This window comes from Salvelinus namaycush, chromosome 18 (genome assembly GCF_016432855.1).
Source record: "Salvelinus namaycush isolate Seneca chromosome 18, SaNama_1.0, whole genome shotgun sequence".
Classification (NCBI taxonomy): Eukaryota; Metazoa; Chordata; class Actinopteri; order Salmoniformes; family Salmonidae; genus Salvelinus; species Salvelinus namaycush.
This window is the reverse complement of record NC_052324.1, coordinates 27,181,981-27,202,023: the sequence shown is the minus strand read 5'-3', so window position 1 is coordinate 27,202,023 and position 20,043 is coordinate 27,181,981. Positions and strand designations below refer to the sequence as shown.

Here is a 20,043-nt window from a genome sequence, read left to right as displayed (position 1 = left end):
CCCTCCTTCCCTCTGTCTCTCTCTCCCTCCGTCTCTCGCTCTCTCCACCCTTCCCTCTGTCTGTCTGTCTGTCTGTCTGTCTGTCTGTCTGTCTGTCTGTCTGTCTGTCTGTCTGTCTGTCTGTCTGTCTGTCTGTCCGTCCGTCCGTCCGTCCGTCCGTCCGTCCGTCCGTCCGTCCGTCCGTCCGTCCGCCCGTCCGTCCGCCCGTCCGCCCGTCCGTCCGTCCGTCCGTCCGTCCGTCTGTCTGTCTGTCTGTGTCTCTCTCTCTCTCTCTCCTTCCCTCTGTCTATCTCAATTCAATTCAATTCAAGGGGCTTTATTGGCATGGGAAACATGTGTTAACATTGCCAAAGCAAGTGAGGTAGATATTATACAAAAGTGAAATAAACAATACAAATTAACAGTAAACATTACACATACAGAAGTTTCAAAACAATAAAGACATTACAAATGTTATATTATATATATACAGTGTTGTAACAATGTACAAATGGTTAAAGTTAAAATAAATAAGCATAAATATGGGTTGTATTTACAATGGTGTTTGTTCTTCACTGGTTGCCCTTTTCTTGTGGCAACAGGTCACAAATCTTGCTGCTGTGATGGCACACTGTGGAATTTCTCCCAGTAGATATGGGAGTTTATCAAAATTGGATTTGTTTTCAAATTCTTTGTGGATCTGTGTAATCTGAGGGAAATATGTCTCTCTAATATGGTCATACATTGGGCAGGAGGTTAGGAAGTGCAGCTCAGTTTCCACCTCATTTTGTGGGCAGTGTGCACATAGCCTGTCTTCTCTTGAGAGCCATGTCTACCTACGGCGGCCTTTCTCAATAGCAAGGCTATGCTCACTGAGTCTGTACATAGTCAAAGCTTTCCTTAAGTTTGGGTCAGTCGCAGTGGTCAGGTATTCTGCCACTGTGTACTCTCTGTTTAGGGCCAAATAGCATTCTAGTTTGCTCTGTTTTTTTGTTAATTCTTTCCAATGTGTCAAGTAATTATCTTTTTGTTTTCTCATGATTTGGTTGGGTCTAATTGTGCTGTTGTCCTGGGGCTCTGTGGGGTGTGTTTGTGTTTGTGAACAGAGCCCTAGGACCAGCTTGCTTAGGGGCCTCTTCTCCAGGTTCATCTCTCTGTAGGTGATGGCTTTGTTATGGAAGGTTTGGGAATCGCTTCCTTTTAGGTGGTTGTAGAATTTAACGGCTCTTTTCTGGATTTTGATAATTAGTGGGTATCGGCTTAATTCTGCTCTGCATGCATTATTTGGTGTTCTACGTTGTACACGGAGGATATTTTTGCAGAATTCTGCATGCAGAGTCTCAATTTGGTGTTTGTCCCATTTTGTGAAATCTTGGTTGGTGAGCGGACCCCAGACCTCACAACCATAAAGGGCAATGGGCTCTATGACTGATTCAAGTATTTTTAGCCAGATCCTAATTGGTATGTTGAAATTTATGTTCCTTTTGATGGCATAGAAGGCCCTTCTTGCCTTGTCTCTCAGATCGTTCACAGCTTTGTGGAAGTTACCTGTGGTGCTGATGTTTAGGCCGAGGTATGTATAGTTTTTTGTGTGCTCTAGGGCAACGGTGTCTAGATGGAATTTGTGGTCCTGGTGACTGGACCTTTTTTGGAACACCATTATTTTGGTCTTACTGAGATTTACTGTCAGGGTCTGACAGAATCTGTGCAGAAGATCTAGGTGCTGCTGTAGGCCCTCCTTGGTTGGTGACAGAAGCACCAGATCATCAGCAAACAGTAGACATTTGACTTCGGATTCTAGTAGGGTGAGACCGGGTGCTGCAGACTGTTCTAGTGCCCGCGCCAATTCGTTGATATATATGTTGAAGAGGGTGGGGCTTAAGCTGCATCCCTGTCTCACCCCACGACCCTGTGTGAAGAAATGTGTGTGTTTTTTGCCAATTTTAACCGCACACTTGTTGTTTGTGTACATGGATTTTATAATGTCGTATGTTTTACCCCCAACACCACTTTCCATCAATTTGTATAGCAGACCCTCATGCCAAATTGAGTCGAAGGCTTTTTTGAAATCAACAAAGCATGAGAAGACTTTGCCTTTGTTTTGGTTTGTTTGGTTGTCAATTAGGGTGTGTAGGGTGAATACATGGTCTGTTGTACGGTAATTTGGTAAAAAGCCAATTTGACATTTGCTCAGTACATTGTTTTCATTGAGGAAATGTACGAGTCTGCTGTTAATGATAATGCAGAGGATTTTCCCAAGGTTACTGTTGACGCATATTCCACGGTAGTTATTGGGGTCAAATTTGTCTCCACTTTTGTGGATTGGGGTGATCAGTCCTTGGTTCCAAATATTGGGGAAGATGCCAGAGCTAAGGACGATGTTAAAGACTTTTAGTATAGCCAATTGGAATTTGTTGTCTGTATATTTGATCATTTCATTAAGGATACCATCAACACCACAGGCCTTTTTGGGTTAGAGGGTTTTTATTTTGTCCTGTAACTCATTCAAGGTAATTGGAGAATCCAGTGGGTTCTGGTAGTCTTTAATAGTTGATTCTAGGATTTGTATTTGATCATGTATATGTTTTTGCTCTTTATTCTTTGTTATAGAGCCAAAAAGATTGGAGAAGTGGTTTACCCATACATCTCCATTTTGGATAGATAATTCTTCGTGTTGTTGTTTGTTTAGTGTTTTCCAATTTTCCCAGAATTGGTTAGAGTCTATGGAGTCTTCAATTACATTGAGCTGATTTCTGACGTGCTGTTCCTTCTTTTTCCGTAGTGTATTTCTGTATTGTTTTAGTGATTCACCATAGTGAAGGCGTAGACTCAGGTTTTCCGGGTCTCTATGTTTTTGGTTGGACAGGTTTCTCAATTTATTTCTTAGATTTTTGCATTCTTTATCAAACCATTTGTCATTGTTGTTCATTTTCTTCGGTTTTCTATTTGAGATTTTTAGATTTGATAGGGAAGCTGAGAGGTCAAATATACTGTTAAGATTTTCTACTGCCAAGTTTACACCTTCACTATTGCAGTGGAACATTTTACCCAGGAAGTTGTCTAAAAGGGATTGAATTTGCTGTTGCCTAATTGTTTTTTGGTAGGTTTCCAAACTGCATTCCTTCCATCTATAGCATTTCTTAATGTTACTCAGTTCCTTTGGCTTTGATGCCTCATGATTGAGTATTGCTCTGTTCAAGTAGACTGTGATTTTGCTGTGGTCTGATAGGGGTGTCAGTGGGCTGACTGTGAACGCTCTGAGAGACTCTGGGTTGAGGTCAGTGATAAAGTAGTCTACAGTGCTACTGCCAAGAGATGAGCTATAGGTGTACCTACCATAGGAGTCCCCTCGAAGCCTACCATTGACTATGTACATACCCAGCGTGCGACAGAGCTGCAGGAGTTGTGACCCGTTTTTGTTGGTTATGTTGTCATAGTTGTGCCTAGGGGGGCATATGGGGGAGGGAATGCTGTCACCTGCAGGCAGGTGTTTGTCCCCCTGTGTGCTGAGGGTGTCAGGTTCGTGTCCAGTTCTGGCATTTAGGTCGCCACAGACTAATACATGTCCCTGGGCCTGGAAATGATTGATTTCCCCCTCCAGGATGGAGAAGCTGTCTTTATTAAAGTATGGGGATTCTAGTGGGGGGATATAGGTAGCACACAGGAGGACATTTTTCTCTGTTAAGATAATTTCCTTTTGAATTTCTAGCCAAATGTAAAATGTTCCTGTTTTGATTAATTTAATGGAGTGAGTTAGGTCTGCTCTATACCAAATTAGCATTCCCCCTGAGTCCCTTCCCTGTTTCACACCTGGTAGTTTGGTGGATGGGACTACCAGCTCTCTGTAACCTAGAGGGCAACCAGTGGGTCCGTCTCCGCTATACCATGTTTCTTGCAGGATGACAATGTCTGCATTACCGTTTTCTTTGGTGAAGTCCGGGTTCCTGCTCTTTAGGCCAAAGGCAGATGACCTCAGGCCTTGGATATTCCAGGATGATATAGTGAAGGCTTTTTGTTCCATAAAGTGTCCAATGTTGTTGGCCGTGTGGTTTGGCCTCAGGCCAGTAAGTGTGAGCAGAGCCTGCTGAGCATCTGGTACATGCCGTTGGCTTGGGCGAGTGTAAGAGTGGGGGTTGGGCCTGTTTGCCCGCTCACTACCTGGGCGTATGTGTGACTTCCATGTTGATGCCCTCTTTGCGGGGGTGGGGTGCATGGGGTGGGCAGGAGTGGCATAGGTCTGATCTGAGGGGGCCTAAATGGGGTGTGGGCATGGTTGATGTGGGGGGGTGTTGATTGGTTGGGGTGGGGGTGTGGATGTGTCTGGGGGTGCTGTGGTCTGGATGTAAGTCCTCTTGGCGTGGGTCCTCTATGTGTAGGTCCACGGGGGGGTCCTGCAGGTCTTGGAGGGTGTCTCGCTGGTCTGGGTGGGGTGTCTATTGATCTGTTGCTCCTGTGTGAAGTGTTGGGGCTGCGTTTGAGAGCGATGTCCTTTAGAGTCCGGGCAAAGGTGGGCACTGCTGCCTTATAGAGGTGGACCTGGTCATAGAGGCTGTTCAAGTCCAGGGTGGAGTGGTGGGCCAGGAAAACATTTGGTTTTGAGGCACAGTCACGGGAAATGCTTGCGTTTACCCGCTGTATTGTAGCAGGGTGGAAGTCTTTTCGTGGTAGCAGGGTGGAGATAACCACTTGTGCATTGGGGAAAGTAGAAGAAGCTTTTTCAATCACTCCCTTCAGTGCTGTGGCCACCCTTTCCTGCTGTGCTCTCAGGTCGTTTGTGCCTGTGTGTATTATTATGTGGCTAGGTGAGCCTAGTTTGTCCTCAGACAGAAGGTCTAGGGCGCACTGGGTGTTTGGACACCAGAGTTTAGACACACTGTGTTTGGGAAAAAGTTTTTTTTCTTCTATATATTTCCCATTTGAGTCCATAAGGAGAACAATCTGTGTCTTGTGTTTGTTCTCAGTGGGTGTGGGGGGGTTGTCAGGAGGGCTATCAGGGTGGCTGACAGGGGGGGTGCTCAGGGGGGGTGAGAGCTGCTGGGCTTGGGGTTTTTCTTTTGTCTGTTCTGCTGTGATGTTGACTCTATGGTCAGGGTCTGGTGTGGACTGTTCTGCTGTGGTGTCGAGACTTTTGTCCGGTGCTGAGGTGGGCTGTTCTGCTGGCGTCTCTGTGGGGATGGCCACCTCCCTAGTGGGTTGTTCTCTGTCACATGCCATCCCCCTCAACCTCTCCTCCAGCAGTCTGATCCTCTCCTCCATCCCCCTCTCCCTCTCCTCCAGCAGTCTGATCCTCTCCTCTAGTGCTTTGTTCTGCTCCTGCTTCTGCTCTTTCTCCTGTTGAAGTTGTCTCACCACTGTCCAGAGTGCAGATATGTCTCTCTCCACCTCCAGCTCTCCTGGTCTGGTTAAGGGGTTGTTGTGCTGGACTGTTGTCTGGGTCTGTGCTGACTGGAGTGTAATCACCTGCTGTTCCAGCTCCACCTGCCTTACCTCCAGCTGGGTGAATTTATCCTTCATTTCAATGAGGGAGAAGTGCTCTGTACTGGGAGGTTGACTGTCTGCTGAGGGTTGCTCGTCTGTGGGGTTATATGATGAAGAGGTCTGGTCTGACCCGCTTGGGGTGGGGGTATCTTTATCAAGGGAGAGCTTCTCCTGCTGGGCTAATTCTTTGATTAGGTGAAAGTCCAGCTGAAACTGTTTGGGGTTGCCCTGTACCAATACTGTTCCAGACTTATATAGATTTATGTTAGCTGACTCAGAGTCCTCGTTGTCAAGTATCCTGAGTTTCCACCCCTCGTTAACCCCCCCTCTCTTAACAGAGGGGTAGTGTGCTAATATAGCACTGTGCCATGCCAGGGGATGGTTTGTGTGGAAGATAAGGTTGCTGATGTTCCCATTTTTGTAATAGTCAGCAAAAAGTGTCTCTTGATTTTCCATAAGGAGCTTCATTTTGTGCTCTTTTCTTGTCTTATCATTCTTTACACTCACAGGGTACTGTATTTTAATTACCTCTGAACAGCAGGAGGGAGCTTCTAAGGCCTCTCCATTTGGTTGGGGTAGACTATTCGACTCTCCTGCCATTGTTGGGCTAATGGTCTTTGACACCTCTCACTTGACACGTCAGTGCTAGTTGAAGCTGTATCAAGTCAGTTACAGTTGAATACAGTTGAAGCTGTATCTCTCTCAGTTCCACAAAAAATCCAAGTTTAACTAACTCTAAATCTATCTTTTTTAAAGAAAATGCTGAAAAATGCAGGAGCTCATCTGATCATCTGATCATGACCTCTCTCTCTCTCTCTCTCTCTCCTTGTTAGCTAGCTAGCTTCTTTCAGGAGAGTCTCTATATATATATATATATATATATATATATATTTTTTTTTTTTTTTTTTCCCATTTTTGTAATAGTCAGCAAAAAGTGTCTCTTGATTTTCCATAAGGAGCTTCATTTTGTGCTCTTTTCTTGTCTTATCATTCTTTACACTCACAGGGTACTGTATTTTAATTACCTCTGAACACTCTATATATATATATACACTGCTCAAAAAAATAAAGGGAACACTTAAACAACACAATGTAACTCCAAGTCAATCACACTTCTGTGAAATCAAACTGTCCACTTAGGAAGCAACACTGATTGATAATAAATTTCACATGCTGTTGTGCAAATGGAATAGACAAAAGGTGGAAATTATAGGCAATTAGCAAGACACCCCCAAAAAAGGAGTGATTCTGCAGGTGGTGACCACAGACCACTTCTCAGTTCCTATGCTTCCTGGCTGATGTTTTGGTCACTTTTGAATGCTGCCGGTGCTCTCACTCTAGTGGTAGCATGAGACGGAGTCTACAACCCACACAAGTGGCTCAGGTAGTGCAGTTCATCCAGGATGGCACATCAATGCGAGCTGTGGCAAAAAGGTTTGCTGTGTCTGTCAGCGTAGTGTCCAGAGCATGGAGGCGCTACCAGGAGACAGGCCAGTACATCAGGAGACGTGGAGGAGGCCGTAGGAGGGCAACAACCCAGCAGCAGGACCGCTACCTCCGCGGGGGCTCTGGCAGTGCAGGAGGTGCACTGCCAGAGCCCTGCAAAATGACCTCCAGCAGGCCACAAATGTGCATGTGTCAGCATATGGTCTCACAAGGGGTCTGAGGATCTCATCTCGGTACCAATTGGCAGTCAGGCTACCTCTGGCGAGCACATGGAGGGCTGTGCGGCCCCACAAAGAAATGCCACCCCACACCATGACTGACCCATCGCCAAACCGGTCATGCTGGAGGATGTTGCAGGCAGCAGAACGTTCTCCACGGCGTCTCCAGACTCTGTCACGTCTGCCACATGTGCTCATGTGCTCAGTGTGAACCTGCTTTCATCTGTGAAGAGCACAGGGCGCCAGTGGCGAATTTGCCAATCTTGGTGTTCTCTGGCAAATGCCAAACGTCCTGCACGGTGTTGGGCTGTAAGCACAACCCCCACCTGTGGACGTCGGGCCCTCATACCACCCTCATGGAGTCTGTTTCTGACCGTTTGAGCAGACACATGCACATTTGTGGCCTGCTGGAGGTCATTTTGCAGGGCGCTGGCAGTGCACCTCCTTGCACAAAGGCGGAGGTAGCGGTCCTGCTGCTGGGTTGGTGCCCTCCTACGGCCTCCTTCACGTCTCCTGATGTACTGGCCTGTCTCCTGGTAGTGCCTCCATGCTCTGGACACTACGCTGACAGACACAGCAAACCTTTTTGCCACAGCTCGCATTGATGTGCCATCCTGGATGAACTGCACTACCTGAGCCACTTGTGTGGGTTGTAGACTCCGTCTCATGCTACCACTAGAGTGAGAGCACCGCCAGCATTCAAAAGTGACCAAAACATCAGCCAGGAAGCATAGGAATGAGAAGTGGTCTGTGATCACCACCTGCAGAATCACTCCTTTTTTGGGGGTGTCTTGCTAATTGCCTATAATTTCCACCTTTTGTCTATTCCATTTGCACAACAGCATGTGAAATTTATTGTCAATCAGTGTTGCTTCCTAAGTGGACAGTTTGATTTCACAGAAGTGTGATTGACTTGGAGTTACATTGTGTTGTTTAAGTGTTCCCTTTATTTTTTTGAGCAGTGTATATATATATATATATATATATATATATATATATATAGAGTCTCTATATCTCTCTGTCTGTCTGTGTCTCTCTCTCTCTCTCTCTCCTTCCCTCTGTCTATCTCTCTGTCTGTCTGTGTCTCTCTCTCTCTCTCTCTCCTTCCCTCTGTCTATCTAACTGTCTGTCTCTCCCTCCTTCCCTCTGTCAGTCACTAGCTCTAATGGAGGCCGGTTGATTGAGAGCCCTAGGAGGTATACATTTCCCTTCAGCTCCTTTAGCAATCAAGCAAGTGGCTTTAAGTCCTACACTTCATTAAACACACGTTGTTTGCGAACCACCCAGTTCCCTACATAGTGCACTACTTTTGAGCAAGGCCCTGTGTAGAGAATAGGGTACCATTTGGGGTCCATCTGTAGGCTTCCTAGGGAGCTCTGCCACCAGGTCTCCCTGGGTTGCTGTTGTTCTCATGGCCAAACCATACACATTTCAAAGTAATTTGTTGTTTGGGTGTTTGTGTTATTGTAAAATGGGTTTTCTGTTAGTGGTTCATTATGGGAGCATCTTTTAAGTTCTACTGTTTTTGTTGCAGGCCATCTTCAGCGCGGGCTACACCTGTATTAGGAAAGGTAAGTCAAATTCTACTATCTCCAATACTTCCCCCAGTTGTGTCAAGTTGGCTGGATGTCCTTTGGGTGGTGGACCATTCTTGATACACACGGGAAACTGTTGAGTGTGAAAAACCCAGCAGTGTTGCAGTTCTTCACACAAATCGGTGCACCTGGCACCTACTACCATACCCCGTTTAAAGACGCTTAAATCTTTTGTCTTGCCCATTCACCCTCTGAATGGCACACATACACAATACATGTCTCAATTGTCTCAAGGCTTAAAAATCCTTCTTTAACCTGTCTCCTCCCCTTCATCTACACTGTTTGAAGTGGATTTAACAAGTGACATCACTAAGGGATCATAGCTTTCACCTGGATCCACCTGGTCAGGCAAGAGTAGTTGTCCTAAATGTTTTGTACACTCAGTGTATACTTAAGCAATAAGGCCCAAAGGGGTGCGGTATATGGCCAATATACCACAGCTAAGGGCTGTTCTTATGCACGACACAACCTGGATACAGCCCTTATTCGTGTTATATTGGCCAGATACCAGAAACTCACAGGGTACCTTATTGCTATTATAAACGTGTTACCAACGTAATTAGAGCAGTAAAAATAAATGTTGTCATACCTGTGGTATACGGTCTGATATACCACGGCTGTCAGCCAATCAGCATGCAGGGCTCGAACCACCCAGTTGATAGTCTATCCTGTACTACTTGATACTACTATATCCTCATTGATACATAGAACTGGAATATCAGAGGGTTGACCACAACTCACCACACTAAAGGCCTTTTAGACTGATAGTTCACTATCTTCAGATTCAGTCTTCATCTGCTAGTACCATTCACCTCAGCATCACACATGAACTGCACAGGTTGCATCCCAAAAGTAGTGCACTATTAGGGCATAGTGTGCTATATGGGATGCCAAGAAAGGGAAAGCAGTATGATTTACTGGAAGAGAAGAGAGAGAAGCATTTTGCAGCCCTTTGGATTGGAAAATCAATACTGCAGATTGTGTCCAACCATGAAGAGCTGTGACTCAAGTTATGGGGCTGGCTCTATGCTGACTCACCGTTTTATGCTGTTGTCACCATTAAGGTAGAACTTAAGAAACCATGAAGGGTTGGATACTCTACGTATAGTGTTTTACTGTTTTACAGTTAAGCGTAGCTCACCCCTGCTTTGCTTCTCTCTCTATTTCCTAACAACTGAGACACTGAAGTGAAGATGAATTTCAACAATTCTCCTTTATAATTCTGGCCTTCTTCACGGGCTGAAAAGTGTTGGTTTTAGCAGTAAGGAAGCCTTTTTATCAAGATCCCCTGTCCTCCAAGAGTTGCTGAATTTCCTCTTTACTTCAGTGGAACATCCATGACCTCATCGTTAGCTGGACACATGATCGATTCTTCAAGGGACGGGAAGTGACAGCCTGGCCAGATGCCATCACCATGGCGACACAAAGTCAGCTCTCGTCAATAAAAGAGGGAAGAGGGAATAGAGGAAGAGCACGGACTGTCCTTCGTTAGCGGTCCATAATTAATTGAAGGGGAACACTGAGCATCTACTCAAATCAAATCAAATATATTTATATAGCCCTTCTTACATCAGCTGATATCTCAAAGTGCTGTACAGAAACCCAGCCTAAAACCCCAAACAGCAAGCAATGCAGGTGTAGAAGCACGGTGGCTAGGAAAAACTCCCTAGAAAGGCCAAAACCTAGGAAGAAACCTAGAGAGGAACCAGGCTATGAGGGGTGGCCAGTCCTCTTCTGGCTGTGTCGGGTGGAGATTATAACAGAACATGGCCAAGATGTTCAAATGTTCATAAATGACCAGCATGGTCAAATAATAATAATCACAGTAGTTGTCGAGGGTGCAACAAGTCAGCACCTCAGGAGTAAATGTCAGTTGGCTTTTCATAGCCGATCATTAAGAGTATCTCTACCGCTCCTGCTGTCTCTAGAGAGTTGAAAACAGCAGGTCTGGGACAAGTAGCACGTCCGGTGACCAGGTCAGGGTTCCATAGCCGCAGGCAGAACAGTTGAAACTGGAGCAGCAGCACGGTCAGGTGGACTGGGGACAACAAGGAGTCATTTACATTTAAGTCATCATGAGTCATCATGCCAGGTAGTCCTGAGGCATGGTCCTAGGGCTCAGGTCCTCCGAGAGAGAGAAAGAAAGAAAGAAAGAGAGAAAGAGAGAAAGAAAGAGAGCATACTTAAATTCACACAGGATACCGGATAAGACAGGAGAAGTACTCCAGATATAACAGACTGACCCTAGCCCCCGACACATAAACTACTGCAGCATAAATACTGGAGGCTGAGACAGGAGGGGTCAGGAGACACTGTGGCCCCATCCGATGATACCCCCAGACAGGGCCAAACAGGCAGGATATAACCCCACCCACTTTGCCAAAGCACAGCCCCCACACCACTAGACGGATATCTTCAACCACCAACTTACCATCCTGAGACAAGGCCGAGTATAGCCCACAAAGATCTCCGCCACGGCACAACCCAAGGGGGGGCGCCAACCCAGACAGGAAGACCACGTCAGTGACTCAACACACTCAAGTGACGCACCCCTCCTAGGAACGGCAATAGGGTTAGAGGCAGAGAATCCCAGTGGAGAGAGGGGAACCGGCCAGGCAGAGACAGCAAGGGCAGTTCATTGCTCCAGAGCCTTTTCGTTCACCTTCACACTCCTGGGCCAGACTACACTCAATCATGTGACCTACTGAAGAGATGAGTCTTCAGTAAAGACTTACAGGTTGAGACCGAGTCTGCGTCTCTCACATGGGTAGGCAGACCATTCCATAAAAATTGAGCTCTATAGGAGAAAGCCTTGCCTACATCTGTTTGCTTAGAAATTCTAGGAACAATTAGGAGGCCTGCGTCTTGTGACCGTAGCGTACGTGTAGGTATGTACGGCAGGACCAAATCGGAAAGTAAAACCTTGAAATCAGCCCTTGCCTTAACAGGAAGCCAGTGTTGGGAGGCTAGCACTGGAGTAATATGATCCAATTTTTTGGTTCTAGTCAGGATTCTAGCAGCCGTATTTAGCACTAACTGAAGTTTATTTAGTGCTTTATCCGGGTAGCCGGAAAGTAGAGCATTGCAGTAGTCTAACCTAGAAGTAACAAAAGCATGGATTCATTTTTCTGCATCATTTTTGGACAGAAAGTTTCTTATTTTTGCAATGTTACGTAGATGGAAAGCAAATCCTCAGAAGGATTTGCTCCGGTCAGGACAGACTGCTCTTCAAGGTTATGACTTTAAATGCAGTTTGAGTTCTGGCAGCCAGAGAGAGGCTAATGGCCCATGAACCAATATCACACACACACTCTCAGACACACACACACCAAACTCTCACACCATCTCCCACATCAGCAGGAGGACAGAACACCCTATGCTGCTGCCCGTTGAGGAGCGAGGACTCATGATCAATACAAATTCTTCCTAACTCACAACACGTGTGAAATGATACAAGTACTAAAAACACATACCCTGTCTGTACTTCTTCTAATATAGACCAACACATTCAAACAAGCAGCAATCAACCGCTTCTTAAAAGGGTTGTCTCATCTTGTGAACATTGCAGCTTTGTTTCCAAAGAGGGACATCCTTTGTTAGGATGTGTCCCAAATGACAGCCTATTCTCTATATAGTCTTCTACTTTTGACCAGAGCCAACAGTGAATAGGGTGCCATTTATGACACATCCTCATTGTCCCTAATGCATTCAGTCATCTGGCCTTAGGTTGTTGAAACGGCACTCTAACCTGTAATAAATCAACATGCCCTGACCACCCATCTCCAATCACAAAGCTCATTAGTTGCAGACCGACAAAAGCCACAGAGTTTGGACTCATTCCTGATGAATAGATGTTCAAATATAGTGATGTTGTAAGCATTCTGTTGGCCTTTTACTGTCTACATTGACAATGGAGGAAAGAAAGAGAGATAGATAGAGAGAGAGAGCTAGAGAGGGGGAGAGAGGGAGAGACAGAGGTGACAGTGTATAATACAGTGTTTTATCTTTTTAAAACACTGTATTACAGTGTTACAGTGTTTTATCCTGTCCTTCATCCTGCTGTATCAGACTAGCAGTATTTTCTCCACTGTGTTCCCTGTCCTTCATCCTGCTGTATCAGACTAGCAGTGTTTTCTCCACTGTGTTCCCTGTCCTTCATCCTGCTGTATCAGACTAGCAGTATTTTCTCCACTGTGTTCACTGTCCTTCATCCTGCTGTATCAGACTAGCAGTGTTTTCTTCACAGTGTTCCCTGTCCTTCATCCTGCCATATCAGACTAGCAGTGAAGCATGTGTTCATCATCATCAACTCTCCTTCACACCTTTATAGGCCTGACAGGAACCATACAAGTGACTGCTCTTCCACTGTATAGATTTCATTGCAGAATCTGGGAGCTCACATAAACAGGGTTGTGTTGGAATGATACCGTAGTAAAACCGGTAGGATGACCTTTGGGAGAAAATGTATGTATTTTTTATCAGAGCCGACATTTGGCTCCCAAATGGAAACCTATTTCTTATGTAGTGCACTCTTTTTGACCAGAGCATGATCAATAGTAGTGCACTACATAGGGAATAGGGTGCCATTTTGTGATGTATTACATTTCTCTGAGTTGAGCCTGGTAGTGGTGGTAGCGACAGGTGTGCGGGGAGCAGAGAGGATAGCTTTGTAATTTAGAGTATCAGCATTTGATGCTTTGCTTCTGAGCCCCTAACTACCTCTATCATTTTCTCTTTACTCTCTGGGCCTGACCCCATATTTCTCATTGTAGTGCTCCTGACGGTGGATTTCACACTCCAACAAAGCTATAACCTCTAACTCGTGGCACATTCGTCCTCCAAAAAAGTGTGTTGCGGTATATCATCAGATATTGCAAACAAAACTGTGTCAGAAAGAGTCCTCTAAACAGCTCTCAACCATTTTAGAATCAATTTAAGTGGATCATTTTGAGTGCCATCATTTAACCATGGATGGTATCTAAGACAAAGATCCTGACTGTAACTTCCATCAACGGCTTGGTACTGGATCTTCCTCAATATTCCAAGATCCGGTCTATTTAAAGAGGGAATAGCCATTTCAAGCTGTAGCTGAATAACAATGATGAAATTCTCAGGGCAAAACAAGTTCTTTGACTCATCCTTATCCTGATGACTTTAAATTGGTTTCTACTGTTAGAGATTTAACGCCTGTTGGTGTGCTATGGGTGGGATGACTGAGAGCTGAAAAGATACTGTATTTCTGGTCCTGCAGCGATAGATAGGTATCTGGCCACATAAAAAAAATACTATAGCTTACTCAAATCAAATCAAATTTTATTTGTCACATACACATGGTTAGCAGATGTTAATGTGAGTGTAGCGAAATGCTTGTGCTTCTAGTTCCGACCATGCAGTAATATCTAACAAGTAATCTAACCTAACAATTTCACAACAACTACCTTCTACACACAAGTGTAAAGGAATGAATAAGAATATGTACATAAAAATATATGAATGAGTGATGGCCTAATGGCATAGGCAAGATGCAGTAGATGGTTTAGAGTACAGTATATACATATGAGATGAGTAATGTAGGGTATGTAAACATTATATAAAGTGGCATTCTTTAAAGTGGCTAGTGATACATTTATTACATACATTTTTCCATTATTAAAGTGGCTGGAGTTGAGTCAGTATGTTGGCAGCAGCCACTCAATGTTAGTGATGGCTGTTTAACAGTCTGATGGCCTTGAGATAGAAGCTGTTTTACAGTCTCTCGGTCCCCGCTTTGATGCACCTGTACTGACCTCACCTTCTGGATGATAGCGGGGTGAACAGGCCGTGGCTCGGGTGGTTGTTGTCCTTGATGATCTTTTTGTCCTTCCTGTGACATCGGGTGGTGTAGGTGTCCTGGAGGGCAGGTAGTTTGCTCCCGGTGATGCGTTGTGCAGAACTCACTACCCTCTGGAGAGCCTTACGGTTGTAGGCGGAGCGGTTGCTGTACCAGGCGGTGATACAGCCCGACAGGATGCTCTCGATTGTGTTTTTGGTGACAAACCAAATTTCTTCAGCCTCCTGAGGTTGAAGAGGCGCTGCTGCGCCTTCTTCACCACGCTATCTGTGTGGGAGGACCATTTGAGTTTGTCCATGATGTGTACACCAAGGAATTTAAAACTTTCCATCTTCTCCACTACTGTCCCGTCGATGTGGATAGGGGGGTTCTCCCTTTGCTGTTTCCTGAAGTCCATCTCCTTTGTTTTGTTGACATTGAGTGTGAGGTTATTTTCCTGACACCACACTCCGAGGGCCCTCACCTCCTCCCTGTAGGCCGTCTCGTCGTTGTTGGTAATCAAGCATACCACTGTAGTGTCCTCTGCAAACTTGATGATTGAGTTGGAGGCGTGCATGGCCACACAGTCATGGGTGAACAGAGAGTACAGGAGAGGGCTGAGAATGCACCCTTGTGGGGCCCCAGTGTTGAGGATCAGCGGGGTGATGTTGTTACCTACCCTCACCACCTGGGGCCGGCCCGTCAGGGAGTCCAGGAACCAGTGGCACAGGGCGGGTTTGAGACCCAGGGTACAACATCACCGATGCACTTGCTAATAAACTCGCTAACCGAGTCAGCGTATTCATCAATTTTGTAGTTCGACGCTATGCAGAACGTATCCCAGTCCACGTGATCGAAGCAATCTTGAAGCGTGGAATCCGATTGGTCAGACCAGCGTTGAACAGACCTAAGCACGGGTACTTCCTGTTTTAGTTCCTGTCTATAGGCTGGGAGCAACAAAATGGAGTCGTGGTCAGATTTGCCGAAAGGAGGGCGTGGGAGGGCTTTATATGCGTCACGGAAGTTAGAATAACAATGATCCAGGGTTTTACCAGCCCGGGTCGTGCAATCGATATGCTGATGAAATTTAGGGAGCCTTGTTTTCAGATTAGCCTTGTAAAAATCCCCAGCTACAATAAATGCAGCCTCAGGATATGTGGTTTCCAGTTTACATAGAGTCAAATGAAGTTATTTTAGGGCCTTTCGATGTGTCTGTTTGTGGGGAAATATACACGACTGTGATTATGATCGAAGAGAATTCTCTTGGTAGATAATGCGGTCGGCATTTGATTGTAAGGAATTCTAAGTCAGGTGAACAAAAGGACTTGAGTTCCTGTATGTTGTTATGATCACACCACGTCTCGTTAATCATAAGGCATACACCCCGCCCTTCTTCTTACCAGAGAGATGCTTGTTTCTGTCGGCGCGATGCGTGAAGAAACCAGGTGGCTGTACCGAATCCGACTTTCGTCTACCTTGTTGTCAAGAGACTGGACATTGGCGAGTGGTATGCTCGGGAGCGGTGCGCAATGTGCCCGCCTACGGAGCTTGACCAGAAGACCGCTCCATCTGCCCCTTCTGCGGTGCCGTTGTTTTGGGTCGCCGGCTGGGATCCGATCCATTGTCCTGGGTGATGGACCAAACAGAGGATCCACTTTGGGAAAGTCGTATTACTGGTCGTAATGTTGGTGAGTTGGCGTTGCTCTTATATCCAATAGTTCCTCCCGACTGTATGTAAAAAAAAAAAAAAAGATTTCCTGGGGTAACAATGTAAGAAATAATACATAAAAAAACAAAATACTGCATAGTTTCCTAGGACCGCGAAGCGAGGCGGCCATCTCTGTCGGCGCCGGAAGGGAGAGCTATGGTATAAATACTGTAGCATTACTATATTTATATACTACACTGAGTGTACAAAACATGAATTAAACTTAAAATCTAAGCCTGGTGTCTTGAAAGATTGAATAAAATGCGCTTGACATTGTGTTTCTTTGACAGAGAGATGAAGAGATGAAGGCTGTGTTGTGCTCTTTAGCTGGCTGTGCTCTCTAGCTGGCTGTGGCAGGGGGAGGCAGGGACTGAGGTCAGGCACGCTAGCAGCTGACTGTTAGGGTAGTGTTCCAAATGGCACCCTATTCCCTATGTAGTGCAGTGCACTAATAGTGTGCCATATACAAAACATTAAGAACACCCTATTTTGCCCTCAGAACTGCCTCAATTCGTCGGGGCATGGACTATACACGGTGCTGAAAACATTCCATAGGGATGTTGGCCCGTGTTGACTCCAATGCTTCCCACAGTTGTGGATTTAACAAGTGACATCAATAAGGGATCATAGCTTTCAACTGGATTCACCTGGTCAGTCTATGTCATGGAAAGAGCAGGTGTTCCTAATGTTTTATACACTCTGTGTAAATCATTCACTGTAGTGCTTTTGTGGACTTTACTGTAGTGCTTTATAGACTTTACTTAAGTATACTATAGTATTTACTGTAGTGTTTTTGTGGACTTTACTGTAGTATACTGTAGTATTTACAGTAGTGTTTTTATGGACTTTACTGTAGTATTTACAGTAGTAAAAAAAAAAAAGTTGTGTTTCTGTTTTCCTATCTTTGACTTGGAAGTGGAGGCTTTCTCCTTGAGGAAACCTACTGGACAAATACTAAAAGAGTACATTTTCCATAACCTGTAGGTAGGTATGACTTGAGTCTGAACAGATAGTTCAGAGCTTCTGAGCTTTTCTATTCCTATAGGGAAAACAATATATGGTCTATACTTGTCATGTACTTTTCTCAGTCATGGGTGGCACATATGGATAGGGTAATGGGTGGAGTATATGCAAATTAAATTCTGCAGTATTACTATAGTAAAACAAAACTGTAGTGTTTCTACAGTATACTACAAAATAATATAGTAAGTAGAGCTATTACACATGACTGAGGGTTACTACAGTTTGGAGTATAGTATTCTAGATGAGTTTATTAGTCACATGCATAGGGTAGCAGATGTAATTTGGGGTGGCAGGTAGCCTAGTGGTTCGAGCGTTAGACTAGAAACCAAAAGGTTGCAAGATCGAATACCCGAGCTGACAAGGTCAAATCTGTCGTTCTGCCACTGAACAAGGCAGTTAACCCACTGTTCCTAGGCCGTCATTGAAAATAAGAATTTGTTCTTAACTGACTTCCCTAGCTAAATAAAGGTGAAAAAATAAAATAAACTTGCAGTAGAGTGAGATTATTAAGCTCTGAGCTCCAACAGTGCAGGTTAAAAAGAGTGAACATGATAATAACTACAGTATACTACAAAGTTCTATGGTAAGCACTACACGATCAAGTGATACTACAGTGTATAATATACTACAGTTTACTAAATAATTACATAGTAAATTGTAGTCTTTTTTTCATGTGGGTTCATTCATTCTCTCCCCCCACCCACTCTCTCTTTCCCTCCCTCCTTCTATCCCTCCATCCCTCCAATCAGTCTGTGTGTCAAGGTGTGGGGCCCCCGGGTTTCCAAGTGTCTCTGGAGGAGCAGGCCTTCCTGCTGCTGACAGACCCAGAGAGACAGACCATGGGTTACTACCTGCGGGAGTACCAGGAGGGACACATCGGCCTGGAGCCACTGACCATGGCCCTGTTTGAGCTCTTCAACACCCATGCCAAGGTAACACACCCTATTCTATATATAGTGTACTATTGGGCTCTGGTAAAAAGTAGTGCACTATATAGGGAATAGGGTGGCATTCGGGATACACCTGGGTGCCTGGTTCATCTTATGGTCAATCTTTTACTCTCTTGATGATGGTACCTCCACAACTGTTGAGAACATTTGAATTTCATGTACACACAGTCACTCATCCAAAATGCCCATGCATGTTCTCTAGGAGGTTCCTGGTATCAGTTGTTAATCCATTCTTCCTTCTGGCCTCCCTCTAGTTCTCTTTGTCAAAGGAGACCTGATCAAAACATGGTGCTCAAAACGTTGTCTTATAAATTCCCATGGGAGCATAACGCGGTGTGCCGATTCCCCTTCTCACCTTTTATTTGGCAACTCAAAATGGCCACCAGTCCAGTCAAAATGGCCACCAGTCCACTCAATATGGCCAACAGTCCACTCATTATGGAATCATTTAATTGAATGAGGAGGCCCATTCTACTCATTCTAATCCTATGCTCCTCTCCTCCCTCTAGTTGTCCCTGCTATCTGAGGTGCGTAGTCAGGTGGCTCCCCAGGAACTGGAGCTGTATGATGGCCTGGTGCTGCACCGCGAGAGGGAGGCTCTGAAGGCCTGGCACGGAGGAATAGGATCCCTACACCCTGCGCACCCATACAGCCGCTGTCTACACACTGAGCCCTCAGCCAGCCACAGCCACTCCAACCCAGCCACTCTCTGCTCTGCCAAGGTAGGAGGAACAGTGTAGGATGGATGGACTTACAGGTGTGTTCCTATTGGATGGTTCTGGACTATTCAAAGTGTGTGTGTGTGTTCATTCGTGTGTGCATGGGTGCATGCTTGCGTGTCTATTGAAGTCTATGGTGCCTGTGGCTGTATACTGTATGTGGGTGTTTCTTCCTGGCATCTTTCATGGTTAAAGTTGCACTCTGACTGTTGCCAGTGTCAAATGAAACGGAGCAGTAATTTCAGATGAGATTACTGAACAGCAGTGTTCTGTAGCATCAATATTCCACTGTTGTGGCCCGGACCAGCTGAATGGGACCTCACTCTGCCAAGTCACTCTACAAAACATTATAACACACTGTAACTGTCACGTTCGTTGTAAGAATTATCGGACCAAGGTGCAGCGTGATATGGTTTCCACATGTTTATTAACTGTAACGCACAAACACAATAAAGAATGAACGAAACGTGAATACAATGGAGTGCTCACAGGCAACTACACATAAACAAGATCCCACAAACACAGGTGGGAAAAATAACTACTTAAATAGGATCCCCAATTAGAGACAACGATTACCAGCTGCCTCTAATTGGGAATCATACAAAACACCAACATAGAAAAAGAAACTAGAACACAACATAGACATAGATATACTAGATCACTCACTAGTCACGCCCTGACCTACTACCCCATAGAGAAACAATGGCTCTCTATGGTCAGGGCGTGACAGTAACCATCCAACTGAGTCTGAGACCCAGCCACGCTTTAATAGAAACTGTTAAAACAGTGTTTGTATCCACAATGGCACCCTATTCCCTATTTACTGCACTACTTTTGACCATATGGCTCTGGTCAAAAGTAGTGTACTATATAGGGAATACAGAATAGTGTGCCATTTTTTCCAACAAAGCAGAGATTATTCAGCGGTGAACCAGCAGGATTTGAAACAATTGTGAGAAGAGGTTATCTTTAAGATGACTGAGCTGAACCCAAGGATGTCTTTTGTGCTACGCAGTTGTTCATGTTAGCGTGCGTGAACGTGGGTGTGTGCATGTGTTTGACAGTTTCCCCATGGTCCAAGGTGACAGTGTTGCTGTCTGTTTGATATGGCTGGCTGG

General features: G+C 45.2%; 1 protein-coding gene and 1 non-coding gene across 2 annotated transcripts in view; one reads left to right on the top strand and one right to left on the bottom strand.

Annotated features, from left to right (window-relative positions):
• LOC120062891 (whirlin-like) overlaps positions 1 to 20,043 on the top strand; it is a 52,221-nt gene that overhangs the window by 17,580 nt on the left and 14,598 nt on the right. The window contains exons 6-7 of the mRNA XM_039012958.1: positions 18,006 to 18,188; positions 18,716 to 18,928. Of these exons, the coding sequence (XP_038868886.1) occupies positions 18,006 to 18,188; positions 18,716 to 18,928 (396 nt within the window). The remainder of the gene's footprint in view (positions 1 to 18,005; positions 18,189 to 18,715; positions 18,929 to 20,043) is intronic.
• On the bottom strand, positions 17,151 to 17,203 carry LOC120063598. Its single transcript, XR_005478531.1, has one exon. It is a non-coding gene; the product is annotated as a U7 small nuclear RNA (small nuclear RNA).